The 15808-nt window shown below is 47.4% G+C and overlaps 1 protein-coding gene across 2 annotated transcripts; it reads right to left on the reverse strand.

Moving 5' to 3' along the window:
* Window positions 1-3885: 3885 nt before the first annotated feature.
* On the reverse strand, window positions 3886-13072 carry LOC117776637 (NLR family CARD domain-containing protein 3-like). Of its 2 annotated transcripts, XM_034610762.1 has the most exons (7): window positions 12844-13072; window positions 10983-12765; window positions 10641-10814; window positions 10283-10456; window positions 9638-9684; window positions 8950-9553; window positions 3886-3963 (listed from the first exon to the last, which is right to left on the reverse strand). In XM_034610762.1, exons 1-6 carry the CDS (start codon window positions 13070-13072, stop codon window positions 8967-8969), a joined length of 2994 nt encoding a protein of 997 aa, XP_034466653.1. In that variant the 3' UTR covers window positions 3886-3963; window positions 8950-8966. The 2 variants fall into 2 exon arrangements, 1 of the variants encoding a protein (XP_034466653.1); XR_004616470.1 differs by lacking the exons at window positions 3886-3963; window positions 10283-10456 and adding an exon at window positions 8791-8836 and having other exon boundaries at window positions 8872-9553.
* Between the last annotated feature and the right edge of the window lie 2736 nt (window positions 13073-15808).

The raw sequence follows: 15808 nt of genomic DNA on the forward strand, positions 1-15808 counted from the left end.
ACCTTTCTTTTATCTTGTGTACACAACACTAGAAAGAAACTACATCTGATGCTGCTTCAACATCTTGTCACGAGTCTGGACAGACGTGGGCGTGAAACCTGTTTGCTTCTCCTGCTGCTCAAAGTGTTTAGAATTAGTTTTGCTTTCTCTTTAGATCCAGGTGAAGCCGCTGCTTCCTCCACTGAAGTCAAAAGACTCTGGAAAGATCTGTGTGGTCATAGATCTGGACGAGACGTTAGTCCACAGCTCCTTTAAGGTACGAACACGAGGTCCACATCGTTTGTGTTTAGTCGTAAGAAACTCTCCTCAGTGTTAGTGGCTCTGAGTTTTCTGTCATAGCTGGAAGATGCCAAGTCTAAACTAGCTGGTTCCTAAAATAAACAGTGGAAACACACACACACACACACACACACACACACAGCAGACCCTCATCTGCTCTGTGATAAACCCACAGTTGTTAAATCTTCTCTTTCTGTCCTTCAGCCTGTGAACAACGCAGATTTCATCATTCCTGTGGATATAGAAGGAACCGTGCACCAGGTAACTTCAGGTCCTCCCACTCCCCACGAGTTGAACCTGCAGCACAAATGTTCGCCATGTAACCTGTGCTCCTCTCATGTGACAGCGCCTCCCTGTGGCTGCATAGTGTAAATGGAGAGTGTGAGGTTCTGTCGGCGTTTCAGGGGTTTGAAGACGTGGCCTCTTGGAGCTGGAGGACGCTCCGCGGGTCTGGGCCTGATTCAAGTAATCCAGGATAGGTTTGTTCAGACAAGCACAGCCTCTTCTGGATGACTTGGGTCAGGAACGCTGCCCTCAGACGGCGACTCCGAAGAAAGAAGCAAACACGGAGGAAGTTCAACAAAAGTGTGTCTCAGTCTTTGTGTTTAGTTCGTCAGGCTCCATACGACAGTAAACTTCTTCTACGTGATGTTACTGAACGAGTCCTGCGGGTCCAGATGTGTAGAAACATGTTTTAAGCGCAGGCTGTGTGGGATGCTGGTTTGAAGCCTGATGTGTGTTCCAGGTGTACGTCCTGAAGCGACCACACGTCGACGAGTTCCTCAAAAGGATGGGAGAGCTGTTTGAGTGCATCCTGTTCACCGCCAGTTTAGCAAAGGTAACTGTTTACTGTTAAACTCACAATGAAACCTGTGAATGTCATGTTGAGTCGTTACGTTTGAGCTGAATTCATATTTTCTGCGGCAGTACGCAGACCCTGTTTCTGACCTGCTGGACAAGCGGGGCGCCTTCCGCTGTCGCCTCTTCCGAGAGTCCTGCGTTTTCCACCGAGGAAACTACGTGAAGGACCTGAGTCGCCTGGGTCGCGACCTGAACAAGGTCATCATTGTGGACAACTCCCCCGCCTCCTACATCTTCCACCCCGACAACGCAGTGAGTATCCTGTCACTACGGATCATTCTCACTTCATCATTTTACGCTTCCTTCACGAGACCCATCACGAACGCAGATGGGGCGAAACACAAATTCTTTCCATTGAGTTCAAGTAAATGAAGTAGAAGATTTAAAGTGAGGATGAATATTGTGGTTTTCGTCCAGGTGCCTGTGGCCTCGTGGTTCGACGACATGTCCGACACCGAGCTGCTGGACCTCATCCCGTTCTTCGAGAGGCTGAGCAAAGTGGACAGCGTCTACACGGTCCTCCAGCACCAAGGCACAGCGAGCTAACAGCGTTAGCGTCGACCTCCTCTTCTCCGAGCACGGCCGCACATCACATCAACCAGCTCCTGAGCCTGGGAGCGTTTCCCTGAATACATCCCTCTCCAGGAGTCATCACTGCCACCTACTGGCCAAACAGAAAACTGCCTAACTTCACTTTCCCCCCTCGTCACGAACCAGCTCTCGTGTGAACGGACGAACGTGATGAAGGAATAAATGTTGGAGGACGTTTCTCCACTGAACCTGATCATGAAGCTCGAAGCGGGAGGCGAGAGGAAAGGGATTATGGGAAAGTTCTACGATCGGTCTACTCATGGAAAAAGCAGAGTGTGTTTGTACTTAGAAAACACTTGAGTCACGTTATGTCCGTCACACGGCCTCATCTTCTGCAGCTGTCATCACGTGACGCTCGGGCTTTTACAGCAACGTCATCGGAACGAATCAAACTGACGTCAAACCAGGAAACACTGCAGTTTAGATTTATAAATCCCAGTTTAAGTATTTAATAATAATAATTAATACTATTTTTCTATAAAATCAATATCTTTAAACAGGAAGAAAAGTAAACTTTGAAGCACAGGATCAAATCGATGTATTAATAAGACGACTGCAGATTTTTACTTTTTCCCCAAACTCCGACTCGTGTACGAACATCGAACCACCTGAATGTGGCGTGAGGCAGCGGACGCCGGACGCCCTGGACGGCCGAAGCACAAACGTGTCCCTCCGCCTGCGAGACGACAGGACCAGGATCTGAAACCAGCCGACGTCAGGTCGTTTTTTAAAAAAGTTCTGTAACCTGTTTTTAAAGCCACAAACAAAACTTGAATTTCTCAAGGAGTTGACAGAAAGTTTTCTTTTTTATGAAGCGGTACACGTTCGCTTGAAACTGTTTCAGGACTTTGTAATGAAACATGTCGGAGTGTGTGTGTGTGTGTGTGTGCTCCAGGATAATTAACTCAGTCCAGATTTAAAGGGGATATCCACCATAAAACTGGGATGCTGGTTTCCTCCTGCAGCTCCGCCTCCTGTGATTCATTCTGTCGCACAGATGTGACGACACGGAGCCTGACTGCTTAATTCTTTTAAAGCTCTGCGGCTCCCTGATTGGTCGATTTGTGGCGCCGTCTGGTCAACAGGGGGCGTTGTCGTGTCGGCCATATGCGTCGACAATAAACCACGTGTGGATTTAAAGAAAGACGGTGACGTAAACAAGACGAAACCAGAGACTAAATAAAGATGGACGACATGAAAGTGAAGCCAAAGCGTCTCCTTCGCCCCCTGGTGGTGGCCGGCTGTAGTATAGGTCATAAACCCTGCCTCTAACTAAATAGTCAAAGTACTCGTTAAATTGATTTTTCGGTCATTGTAGGTAGTTCTTATCACACTGTTTGTGTAAGTGCTTGAATTAGTTACTTGATGACTCCGAATGATGTCACCACCACAAGATGGCGTCGCTCCAACCCCGGATATTTAGGCTTCACTTCTGGTCAGTGGAAGGAAGTAGAGACGTGTCGTCCATCTTTATTTAGAGTCTGAAGGACAATTAAATCCACCACATTAAGAGCTGTTTCATTATTTACTACGTTTAACAAATTCCTTTCTAAATAACTAGTGATTTTAATTATTATTGCGCAGCGGTGTTCCTCTGATCTGATATTTACAGTTCCATGACAGACGTGGTGAGTTCAGAGGTTCGTGTGTGAAGCAGCTGAGCATCTGACTGTTATTGGCACAAACAGGGTCACGTGTGTCGTTACCTGTTCCTCCATGTCTTTATCTTGAATTCATAGGAAAGGAGAGTTTATAGGAACGTTTGAGTCGCTGCAGGACTCGTTCTTCTCACGTTCACTAGAGTTGTATATTTAGTTTTGCACAGTAATAAAAGCAAACCGATGTCGTTAATATATGAGATATTCCTGTTGTCGTGATTCAGTAGATGTAACCTAGTTCTTCACTTAATGATGTCATTTCCTTTTTCCATAAATCTGAAGTCAAACATGGTCAAAGTGCTGTTTCATGTTTATTCCTGTTTTCAAGGAGGTACTAACTTAGATTTATATTAAAGTACTTTTTACTTTAACTCCACTGCATATATCAGCAAAAATCTGTACTCGATGCTACATTTTTACACGTTTGATATATTGTTAAAGTACTTCATATCTGGTCCATTCATCCAATCAGAGCGGGCAGGTAACACTAGACCAGCAGAAGCAGCTGTGATTAGGACGTTGGGGACGTGTTTCTGTGTCGGACGGGTGAGGAGCAGGTGGAGCAGTGATGAGGAGGAGGAGGAGGAGGAGGAGGTGAGTGAAGCACTGATCAGGGCTCAGGTCGTTACTTAAGTAAAACACACGTAGACTCCAGCAAGTGAAGCCAAGTGTGTGAAACCTGTGAATGAAGTGAAGTCTGAGAAACTGACTCTACATCTGCTCCAGAGTGGATCTGCCTCAGCTCCTCTGTCGTGCTTGAGCTTCTTCAGTTTGGACTGAACCACCAGGAAGTGGATGAACATCTCCGTCACATATCTCCCCCTTGTGTTCAAGAACTAAAAAGATTACACAATGGCTCTAATATAAATCTGAACTGAAATCTTGTCAGTGAAGCTTGTTCTTGTTGGTGGCAAGTTTTCAAATGAAAATAAAGTTAAGTTCTACAATCAACATTTCAAACAATAACCAGCTGCATTTTACATTTAGCCAGAGCTCACTTATTTGCAGTGAAGTCACTTTTGATATGTCAAGTTTTGAGTCAGGTTCTGGTCCAGGAACCCTAAAATGAGAGGAGGAGAAAAAGTCAGGTCCTCTAGAACACAACTTAAGTAGTGTGATGGAAACTTGACCTGGTGAGACTTCTGAAATAAAGAGACCAGAGAATCATAGTCTTTTAAGTATATTTTATTCCTGGCAAGGAAGGTCAGACAATCATACAGCATGTGAAGAGCATTCTGCAGAGGGAATGAAGACACGTGAAGGCTTCTTCGAGGTCTTGGTGGGGGGAGACCAACACAGTCTCAAACTTGTGGCCCTGATGTCGTCATGGCAGCATAACAAGGAGGAGGTGTGGGGTCAGGGTGGCCTTTGTTTCGCTCTACCAGGATCCACACGGTTCAGTTACCTGAAGAAAATCACTTTCTCCATGGAGCTGCTCTCATGTGACTCCACGTTCAGGGAGGTGCAGAGAGACGGAGAAGAGCTGAGAGGGAAATATTCAGGACGTCAGTCAAACATCAGAGCTCCTCCTGGATCTCCTCCTCTTCCTCTCACTCTGCTCAACTGAGTCCTTTTCTCTGTAGTGTTTTTAGTTCAGGATGTTTAGAGGTGTCACTGTACTGATCAGTATGATTCACTTCACCTCCTTCATATGTGATGATTCTGTGTGTGCTCACATCTGGACTGATGTTCACTTACTCTGGATTCCGCAGTCGCCTGAATGACAGAGGTAGCTCCATGGACGCCATACGCAGGCGGGTGCCAGAGCTGAGGAGAGAGGAGGAGGAGGAGAGAGGAAAACACGTGTTTTAAATCTTCAATCCTCAGTTTCAGTGCTTTACTTGTATAAACTATACTTTCCCAAGTTTAGAGGTGTCACTTTACTGATCAGTATGATTCACTTCACCTCCATGTGAAATTATTCTGTGTGCTCACATCAGGACTGATGTTCACTTACACTGGGATCTGCAGCCTGAATAACAGGAAGGAGTTACTCCGGCGGGTGGCAAAGCAGAGGAGAGAGGAGGAGGAGAGAGGAGGACGATTTGAGAAAATGAACTGAACCTGATGTTTCTCCTGATTACAGGCCACTCAAGTGTAAAACATCAACATGTGATGAGGGATATTTCCTCCTCTTCTCACCTCTGGTCTTTCCTCTGGGGTTCTTCACCCAGAGTGACGTCAGGAGGGGGCGTCACCTCCTCTGTGTCCACACTCATCCTGCTGAGATCACAACTACACACCTTCACCGAGTTTCTATGGAGGACGATACATGACTTAATTATAAATAAATTTCTGAAATATATTTCCACATTTATTTATTTCTGTATTTTGGTGTCCGTATGCTAATGAGAAAGGCGGGCCTAACAGTAACAAAATAGTTACAAAACAATTTTTCCCCCATACATTCTCGTGTAGGGATTTTTTTCTTAAATAATTTTTTTCAAGTAGAATGTTAAGGAAATACAATATGAAAATAAAACAAAATGTCTCCCCTTCAGTGCACTTCTGTTTTGGCTTTGAAAAAATAATAAAAAATAAAAAACTATTATTGAAAATACAATAAATAAAGTGTAAATAACTAAACAACCCCCAAAGCCTTGAGTTCAAATAAATATTCCCAGAGGCCCCCCTGTGGGCCCTGGCCCCCTGTGCAGAACAGAGTTTCTGTTTAGGAACAGTATCATGTTCACATTTGTCGGTTTTAATACGCTTCGCCTTTGACTTACTAACTGTCCTACCTCTGGAAAAATCCTCTCGGCTGGCACTGACGTTGCAACCACCACCAGGGGGTTTTTGGCAAGTTTGCTCAGAGAGGGAAATTTTGGTGAATTGTTTTTCCACCAAAGTAGTGGATCCTGATCCCGGGGAGTGGCCCCTCTTCTGAGTACCTGCGCGTTTCAGTTAGTGCATTGGGGGGGGGGGGGGGGGGGGGCGCAAAGTGGGCCTGCTCCGCTTGCTTGTCTGCCTGGCTGCACCCCTCAGTCACGTGACGGTAAGACATCACAACACAAGAGGGGGGGGGGGGGGAGCAAGGTGTTCCTGCCCCGCGCTGTGACGGAGCGGCACTTACACAGGGGACAAACTGAAACTACAGTATCGATCTCATGACACTGACAGGAGACGCCCGAAGAACAGGAAGTGTATTTATAATAAAACACTTAAATAACCTTCACACAGACAGACAGATGGATAAAAGACAGATAAGTTGGTCCTCCTCTGTCTCAGGTGTAATGAACCTTCAGGTGTTCAGCGGTTGTCTGGTCAACTTCAGGCCGAGTTTAGAGAGTCAGACAGAGGCGGCTGCTCCCCGCCTCCTCCTCCTCCTCCTCCATGTCTGTAGGTATATAGTATATATACCTACAGACATGTGTGTGTATATATATATATATATATATATATATATATATATATTTATAATAACTCCTGAGCTCCATTATTTGACGCTACTTCCACTGTTTAATGATACATGGGTCATTAAACACTAACACACTTTATATTATATTTAAACACAGAGCGACATTACCTTCAGAGCAAGTTGTCTTTGTCCTGTAGAAGTTATCTCCGTCACACAACTGCACGATCCACTGCTGAGTGGAGCTGAAGTCCTCCTTGTGGTCCACCTTGTGGCCGAACTGCAGTTTGGCTAAAGATAGAACCGTCAAACTGCAGATTGACGGTTCTATCTTTAGCCAAACTGCGCGTGTCCACATCCCTGTTTTTTTGACCCATTGTTTTTTTACTTGACGATAATTCCCGGAATGACCCCCCCCCCCCCCCCCCCCCCCCCCCCCCCCCCCCCCCTGCTCTGATGTAGAATCCTGAATCTCTGACAGTCTTCAGTGTAAATATCACATTTACAAAGAAACACTCTGGAGTAACATGAGACGTCTGTTAGATTCAGTAAAGAATAAACATATTAAGTGAGGAAACTAGAAACATGTAAATGAATGAGAACAAAACCAGAGGGAACAGAGAATCTCACATTTTATAAGTGAGTTTTCTCCTGGTTCTGATCTCATCGCCTATTAGAATCATTTAATAACACAGCTGATGTTCATTCAGTGAATTATGATCATTCTCAGGGGTGTCAATCTGTGGTGCTCAGATGTGGAGATTATTTCTTCGGGCTGTTCTCCGGACCTGGAGCACCTCATGATCAGATGCCGACCTTATTACATCCCGAGGGAGTTTACATCGGTCGTTATTACAGCGGTGTACATTCCGCCACATGCCGACATCAGGCCCTGGACGAGCTGCATGCGGTTATCAACAGGACAGAGACCTCACGGCCCGAGGCTGCGTTTATTGTGGCCGGTGATTTGAACAACGCCAACATGAGGAAAGTCCTGCCGAGATACCACCAACACATCAGCTGTCCTACACGTGGTGCGAACACGCTCGACCATGTTTACACTCCCTTCCGGGATGCGTATAAGGCCCTCCCCCGCCCCCCATTCGGCAAATCGGATCACGTCTCAGTTCTGCTGCTGCCTTCCTATAGGCAGAAACTCAAACGTGACAGACCGGTGACTCGGACCAGTCATCGGTGGACCGACCAATCAGACTCGGCTCTACGGGACTGCTTCAGCATGACGGAGTGGTGCGTGTTCCAGGATGACAACATCAACACGTACACGGACGCGGTCATCTGCTACATCAGCAAATGCATCGATGACGTCGTACCCAGGATTACTGTACGATCATTCCCAAACCAGAAGCCCTGGATTAATGGTGACGTCCATGCAAAACTCAAAGCACGGACTGATGCCTACATCTCAGGGGATCTGGAGGAGTACAGGAAGTCCAGGTACGCGCTCCGGAGTGCTACTAGCAGTGCCAAGAGACATTACAGGGACAAGGTGGAGTCTCACTACGAGGGCTCCAACACAAGGGACATGTGGGCTGGACTCAAAACCATCTCTGACTACAAAGCAAAGACCAGCAGTGCGGATGTAGTGTCTGCATCTCTCCCAGAGGATCTGAACACCTTCTATGCTTTGAGAGCAACTCCCCGGCTGTGGAGATCCAAGAGGCCCAGGAGGACCGCTGCCCCCCAGTAATATCCAGGGGGGGTCGACACAGTGGAGTCAGGGATCTCTTTAAATCACCCCACCCACTTTGATCAGAGAGCCTCTGACACATGACAGTCAGGGATGTGCTCCAGAAATAAGACTGGGATCTGCAGAGGGACAGTCAAAACCTGAGAAAAGACAAACTGACGGGTTGAATTGAATAGTGTGGCTTTTAATTAGAAAAGGAACAGAACAGAGATACAGTGGTACCTTCCGTCTTTAACAGGACCTGAAGTGGTTGAGCCTGTAATCATTAATCTGACAGATGAAGCAGCGTGTACCTGTGTGACACTAAAAGCTGTTTTTTAGCTTTGTAACATTTCAAACCCGAGCAGCTGGTTTTACTGATAGTTTCTAAATACTGTGATTGACTTGGCCCATCACCGACGGACAGAAGCAGCACCTTCGACAGCAGCGCTCCACGTTTGTTCTAAAGCCACCATGTCTTTGACCACGTGTCTCGATCTCTGCCACTCACAGGGTTCATGTGAAACCCTGTGTGCTACACTGAAGGCAGAGAGACTGAGGCACTGGACTGCAACCAGAACCCAAACCCGGGATAGAGAGTGTCGGTGAATGTGGTGTGGAAGGTGTGGAGGTGGATCAGCGCGTCGCCGGAGACGACAAAGAAGGACAGCGTGCCGGCAGGGACGTCCACGTACACTGCTGCTCTGTTGGAGTCTTCGGAGGAGGTGGTGGAGCAAGTTGTTGGGCTGTTATCGTGATAAGCGAGGAAATGACCATCGTTGCAGATCGGACGCCCGCCGTGTGTGACGGTGCAACCGTGAAGATCGGAGCAGTAGAGACTCCAGGACTGGTCGTTCATTCCAAACCAACTATCGTCACCTTCTCCTTCCCGTGCGATTCCTCTGGAACTCACTGCTATGTTGATGAGCCCATTCCAGTCGACCTCCCAGTAACAGCGACCAGTCAGAGCGTTTCTACACAGCAGCTGAGGGCGCTCGTCAAACCTGTCCGGATGATCGGGATACGTCTGGATGTCGTCCTCGTACGTCACCGTCCTGCTGTCGTTGGACAGGTGGAGGTTCTTGTTTATCGTGTCTGTGTCCAGTACGAGTTCACAGAGATCTGATGGAGAGAAAGAGACGATGTGCAGTTACTGATGCGTCGCACTGATTCGGGACATCAGTGATCTGAACGAGCCACACTTACACTTCTTCAGCCCAGGTCTCAACCATCGGACGCCATCAGGCTCCACCCTGACAAGAGAAGAGGGCGTCAGAGCAGCTCAGTCCGAGCTCGTGGTTATTTATTGATCACAGTCTGTAAATAAAGACGAAAGACGCGTCTCCACTTCCTCCAGAGATACGAACGCTGACATCTCACAAGTGATGTCATTTGTTCTGAGCAGCCGGGACCAGGGAGCCGCTCAACCAATCAGGAGTCAGTCTCAGCTGTCAATCATAATGTCTCACCTTGTTTTCATACCATCAGATAACTAATTAAAACCAAACTGATCAGAAACCTTAACAAAAGAAGTATTTAACATCTACTTTGATTGTTCCATGTCCCGTCTGCTAACATGGAGGAGGTGGGGTTTGAGACCTATACTGCAGCCAGCGGTCATTCAGTCTTTATTTACAGTCTGAGATCTGGATGGTTAATAACAGAGGAGGAAAGTGCACTGTAAAAAATGATGAACAAATCCTGACTGAAAGAGAGAACGGGCTGGAGACGTGGAATCAAACCATGCAGAATGTTTTTAAAGATATTTCTCTGGTACCTATGGGACAGAAGTGTGAAAGGAGGAGAGCAGGAGGTAAAGATCCTCAGTTAAACAGGTTGAAGAATCCTGACCTGAGAGTGTCCAGCACACAGTGTGGACTCCTCAGTCCCACAGACAGCAGCTCCACTCCTGAGTCCTGCAGCTGGTTGTTGCTCAGGTCCAGATCCCTCAGGCTGCAGGTCGGGGAGCTGAGGACGGACGACAGAGCTGCACAGCTCCGCTCCGACAGGTTGCAGCCGTTCAGCCTGGAGACGAGGACAAAGAAGAAGACAAACAACGTGTGTGATGGATTTTAATCACCTTTACAGTTGATCTGGATTAAAAGACACACAGAGGAGCAAACATCTTGGTTTGTTCTCCAGCCTCCAGGGGAATAAAAACACCTTTTATTTCTAATGAAACTGAAAAGAATGGATGACTCGGTCGGACCTGAGAGTTTCCAGCACACAGTGTGGACTCCTCAGTCCCACAGACAGCAGCTCCACTCCTGAGTCCTGCAGGGGGTTGTTGCTCAGGTCCAGATCCCTCAGGCAGCAGGTCGGGGAGCTGAGGACGGACGACAGCGCTGCACAGCTCCTCTCCGACAGGTTGCAGCCGCTCAGCCTGGAGAACAACGCATTAGGTCAACATGAACGTCCCTGACTGTTTGGGATTCAGTGAAATCCAAAGTGAATGTGACGTAAGGGCGTAACCATAGGAACCGTGATGAGTTTTGAAAGTAAACCGTATCAGTGTGGATGCAGTAAGTGGTGTCTTCATGTGAACACTTACAGAGCTTGTTGCGAGGCTTTGACCACCGGCAGCAGCCGAGGAAGATGCTCCTCTGACGCAGAGTATTTCTTCAGGTCAAACACGTCCAGGCTTTTGGCTGACGACAGTAAGATGAAGGCCAGAGCGGACCAGTGGGCGGGACACAGCTGATCCACGGACAGACTTCCTGACCTCAGGTAGCGCTGGATCTCGTCCACCAGAGAGCGATCGTTCAGTTCGTTCAGACAGTGGAACAGGTTGATGCTTTGCTCTGCGGAGGTCGTCTCTTCGATCTTTTTCTGGATGTACTCGACCGTTTCCTGTGTGGTCCACGAGCCACTTCCTGTCTGGGTCAGCAGGCCTCGTAGGAGACTCTGATTGGTCTGCAGGGAAAGACCCAGGAGGAAGCGGAGGAACAGGTCCAGGTGTCCGTTTGGACTCCGTAAGGCCTCGTCAGCAGCGCTCTGGTAGAAGTTTGTCATGTGAGACATGGGGGAGGTTGTTTGTTGGCCTGACATCAGATTGACTCCGGAGTTGATGAAGGTGAGATGGACGTGAAGAGCAGCCAGAAACTCCTGGACGCTCAGGTGGACGAAGCAGAACACCTTGTCCTGGTACAGGCCTCTCTCCTCTTTAAAGATCTGCGTGAACACTCCTGAGTAAACGGAGGCGGCTCTGATATCGATGCCACACTCTGTCAGGTCGGAGTCGTAGAAGATCAGGTTTCCTTTACGCAGCTGCTCAAACGCCAGCTTTCCCAGAGACTCCATCATCTTCCTGCTGTCGGGACTCCAGAGTGGATCTGCCTCAGCTCCTCTGTCATACTTGAGCTTCTTCAGTTTGGACTGAACCACCAGGAAGTGGATGTACATCTCCGTCAGGGTCTTGGGCAGCTCCCCCCCCTCTCTGGTGCTCAACACGTCCTTCAGAACTGTAGCAGTGATCCAGCAGAAGACCGGGATGTGGCACATGATGTGGAGGCTTCGTGACGTCTGGATGTGAGCGATGATCGTGTTGGCCTGTTCTTCGTCGCTGAACCTCTTCCTGAAGTACTCCTCCTTCTGTGGGTCAGTGAACCCTCTGACCTCTGTCACCCTGTCCACACACTCAGGAGGGATCTGATTGGCTGCCGCAGGTCGTGTGGTTATCCAGAGGCGAGCAGAGGGCAGCAGTTTCCCCCTGATGAGGTTCGTCAGCAGCACGTCCGCTGAGGTGGACGCTGTGATGTCGGTCAGGGTCTCTGTGTTGTGGAAGTCCAGAGGAAGTCGACACTCGTCCAGACCGTCCAAGATGAAGACGACCTGGAACTCTTCAAACCTGCAGATTCCTGCTTCTTTGATTTCAGGGAAGAAGTGATGGACGAGCTCCACCAAGCTGTACTTCTTCTCCTTCAGCACGTTCAGCTCTCGGAACGTAAACGGAAACATGAACGTTGTGTCCTGGTTGGTTTTGTCTCCTGCCCAGTCCAGAGTGAACTTCTGCGTGAGGACGGTTTTCCCGATGCCGGCCACCCCCTTTGTCATCACCGTTCTGATTGGTTCGTCTCTTCCTGGTGACGCTTTGAAGATGTCTTCTTGTCTGATGGTCGTTTCCGGTCTGTCTAGTTTCCTGGAAGCTGTTTGAATCTGTCTGACCTCATGCTCGTCATTGACCTCTCCGCTCCCTCCCTCTGTGATGAAGAGTTCGGTGTAGATCTGGCTCAGGAGCATCGGGTTTCCTGCTTTGGCCACGCCCTCGAACACACACTGGAACTTCTTCGTCAGCTTGGATTTCAGTTTACTTTGACAAAGTGGAGCCCGAGATCCTGAATCAACACAAAAGAAACATATCAAGAAGTTCTTCATAAAAGGAAGTGATGTGTCATTGCCGTAAATCCTCCTACCGCTCTGCAGACACTCGGCCAGATTGTCCTGCTTCATCCTCCTCAGGAAGTTCAATGCGAGCTTCAGAAACGCCTCCTTGCTGCTCCTCCTCTGCTCCTCATCCTCGCCGTCCAACACCTCCTCATCCTCCCCCAGACTCTCGAAGCATTCTGGGTAATCTGGACTCAGGAACCTCTGGTACTTCTTCAGTTCGTCCTTCACAAAAGTGAAAATGTTGTCCTGCAGCATCTGGAGGAGCAGAACGTGATGGGATCAAAGTCACGGAGGCAGCGGTCTAAAGGTGCAGTGTTTATTGTGGTGCAGCAGCAGAACAGACCGTTAGCACAGTGTCCAGATGTGTGTCCTGCTGCGGGGCGGACTGACCACTGGGAGCGTCTGAGCCCTCCTGGTCGACTCTGTGGAATCATGAAGAATCATCATGTCTGAAATAGGACAGACAACCCGAACACATAATGCCTCCAGCCACCGGGTGTCACCGGCGCTGAGACACAGAACTTTGAGCTTGATTTAGTCCCGGAGCCTTCACTGTGTAGTGTGAACCCGTGTTGAGGATTGAAGGTTATAAGTCAGTTCCTCTAGTTAACAACTTAAGTAGTTAAACAGCTTCAACTTCTCTCTGATTCATTTGATCATCATAAGACGAACAAGGTGTGAAAGTGACAAACAATATAAATAGTAAGCTTTAGGTCTGGTCCAGGTCCAGTCCACTAACAAGGAGGAGGTGTGGGGTCAGGGTGGCCTTTGTTTCGGTCTACCAGGATCCACACGGTACCTGAAGAGAATCGGTGGCTCCATGGAGCTGTTGCTCCTCATTGACGCACAGTGGCTCTCAGATGAGTCCTCGTTCAGGGAGGTGCAGAGAGACGGAGAAGAGCTGAGAGGGAAATATTCAGGACGTCAGTCAAACATCAGAGCTCCTCCTGAATCTCCTCCTCTTCCTCTCACTCTGCTCAACTGAGTCCTTTTCTCTGTAGTGTTTTTAGTTCAGGATGTTTAGAGGTGTCACTTTCATATGTAATGATTCTGTGTGTGCTCACATCTGGACTGATGTTCACTTACTCTGGATTCTGCAGTCGCCTGAATAACAGAGGTGGCTCCATGGACGCGTTACTCCGGCAGGTGCCAAAGCTGAGGAGAGAGGAGGAGGAGGGAGGAAAATACATGTTTTAAATCTTCAATCCTCAGTTTCAGTGCTTTACTTGTATAAACTATACTTTGCCAAGTTTAGAGGTGTCACTTTACTGATCAGTATGATTCACTTCACCTCCATGTGAAATTATTCTGTGTGTGCTCACATCAGGACTGATGTTCACTTACACTGGGATCTGCAGTCGCCTGAATGACAGAGGTAGCTCCATGGACGCGTTACTCTTGCAGGTGTCAAAGCTGAGGAGAGAGGAGGGAGGAGGACGATTAGAGAAAATGAACTGAACCTGATGTTTCTCCTGATTACAGGCCACTCAAGTGTAAAACATCAACATGTGATGAGGGATATTTCCTCCTCTTCTCACCTCTGGACTTTGCTCTGGGGTTCTTCACCCAGAGTGACGTCAGGAGGGGGCGTCACCTCCCCTGTGTCCACACTCATCCTGCTGAGATCACAACTACACACCTTCAGCTGGACAGGAAAAACACGTTCAGCAGTAAGAATATCTGTGTAAAACACAAAGGAGGAGTCATCCTCCACTTCTGACTGGAGACACCCTAACAACAGGAAGTGTATTCATAATAAAACACTTAAATAACCTGCACACAGACAGACAGACAGATAGATAGATAGATAGATAGATAGATAGATGGATAATAGACAGATGGATAAAAGATAGATAAGTTGGTCCTCCTCTGTCTCAGATGTAATGAACCTTCAGGTGTTCAGCGGTTGTCGGGTCAAGTTCAGGCCGAGTTTAGAGAGTCAGACAGCGGGGACAGAGGCGGCTGCTCCCCGCCTCCTCCTCCTCCTCCTCCATGTCTGTAGGTGTATATATATATATATACCTACAGACATGTGTATATATATATATATATATTTATAATAACGACTCCTGAGCTCCATTATTTGATGCTGCTTCCGCTGTTTAATGATAAAATAGATCCGAACATGGTGTCTGACGGTAATAACACGTGACGGGTCATTAAACACTAACACACTTTATATTATATTTAAACACAGAGCGACATTACCTTCAGAGCAAGTTGTCTTTGTCCTGTAGAAGTTATCTCCGTCAACTGCTCGATCCACTGCTGAGTGAAGCAGACAGCGTGCAGTTTAAAAAAGCCGTCCTGCACATGCGCAGTCTGCAGTTGGGACAAATTTTTTGACCCATTGTTTATTTACATGATGATAATTAAATACCAGAATGACTCCACCCCCCCCCCCCCCCCTCCACCCCCCCCCCCCCCCCCCTGCTCTGATGTAGAATCCTGATTCTCTGACAGTCTTCAGTGTAAATATCACATTTACAAAGAAACACTCTGGAGTAACATGAGACATCTGTTAGATTCAGTAAAGAATAAACATATTAAGTGAGGAAACTAGAAACATGTAAATGAATGAGAACAAAACCAGAGGGAACAGAGAATCTCACATTTTATAAGTGAGTTTTCTCCTGGTTCTGATCTCATCGCCTATTAGAATCATTTTATAATCTTTTATTTTGATCTTCAAATTGCTTCTGAGCTGTTTCCTGTTCTTTGTCTTTTATTGTGAACTTTTTAAACTGTGTTTTTAAATGTGCTACATAAATTAAGTGTATTATCATTATTACTATTATTATGAAACACTTTTTTCTTTGCAAATGCATAAATATATTTAATACATAAAGGGAAGAAGTAATCTTGGTGATATTCATTTCTTTATTTTTTTATGTTTTAATCTTGAACTGGACTTTTGAGTTGCAGTTCCACTAGAACCCCAGCAGGTGGCAGCAGCTCCCCTCGGTTGCCCCTCTTGTCGCCAGTCGTTGA

The sequence above is a fragment of the Hippoglossus hippoglossus genome, chromosome 2 (assembly GCF_009819705.1).
Source record: "Hippoglossus hippoglossus isolate fHipHip1 chromosome 2, fHipHip1.pri, whole genome shotgun sequence".
Classification (NCBI taxonomy): Eukaryota; Metazoa; Chordata; class Actinopteri; order Pleuronectiformes; family Pleuronectidae; genus Hippoglossus; species Hippoglossus hippoglossus.

What these genes read in the sequence shown, in the direction of transcription:
- LOC117776637 (XM_034610762.1), bottom strand. Translation starts at nt 13,072, where the DNA reads ATGCTGCAGGACAACATTTTCACTTTTGTGAAGGACGAACTGAAGAAG. An exon ending in GGCCGAGTGTCTGCAGAGCG is followed by an intron (nt 12,766 to 12,843) that starts GTAGGAGGATTT and finishes GTGTTGATTCAG; the next exon opens with GATCTCGGGCTCCACTTTGT. An exon ending in AAAGCCTCGCAACAAGCTCT is followed by an intron (nt 10,815 to 10,982) that starts GTAAGTGTTCAC and finishes GTTGTTCTCCAG; the next exon opens with GCTGAGCGGCTGCAACCTGT.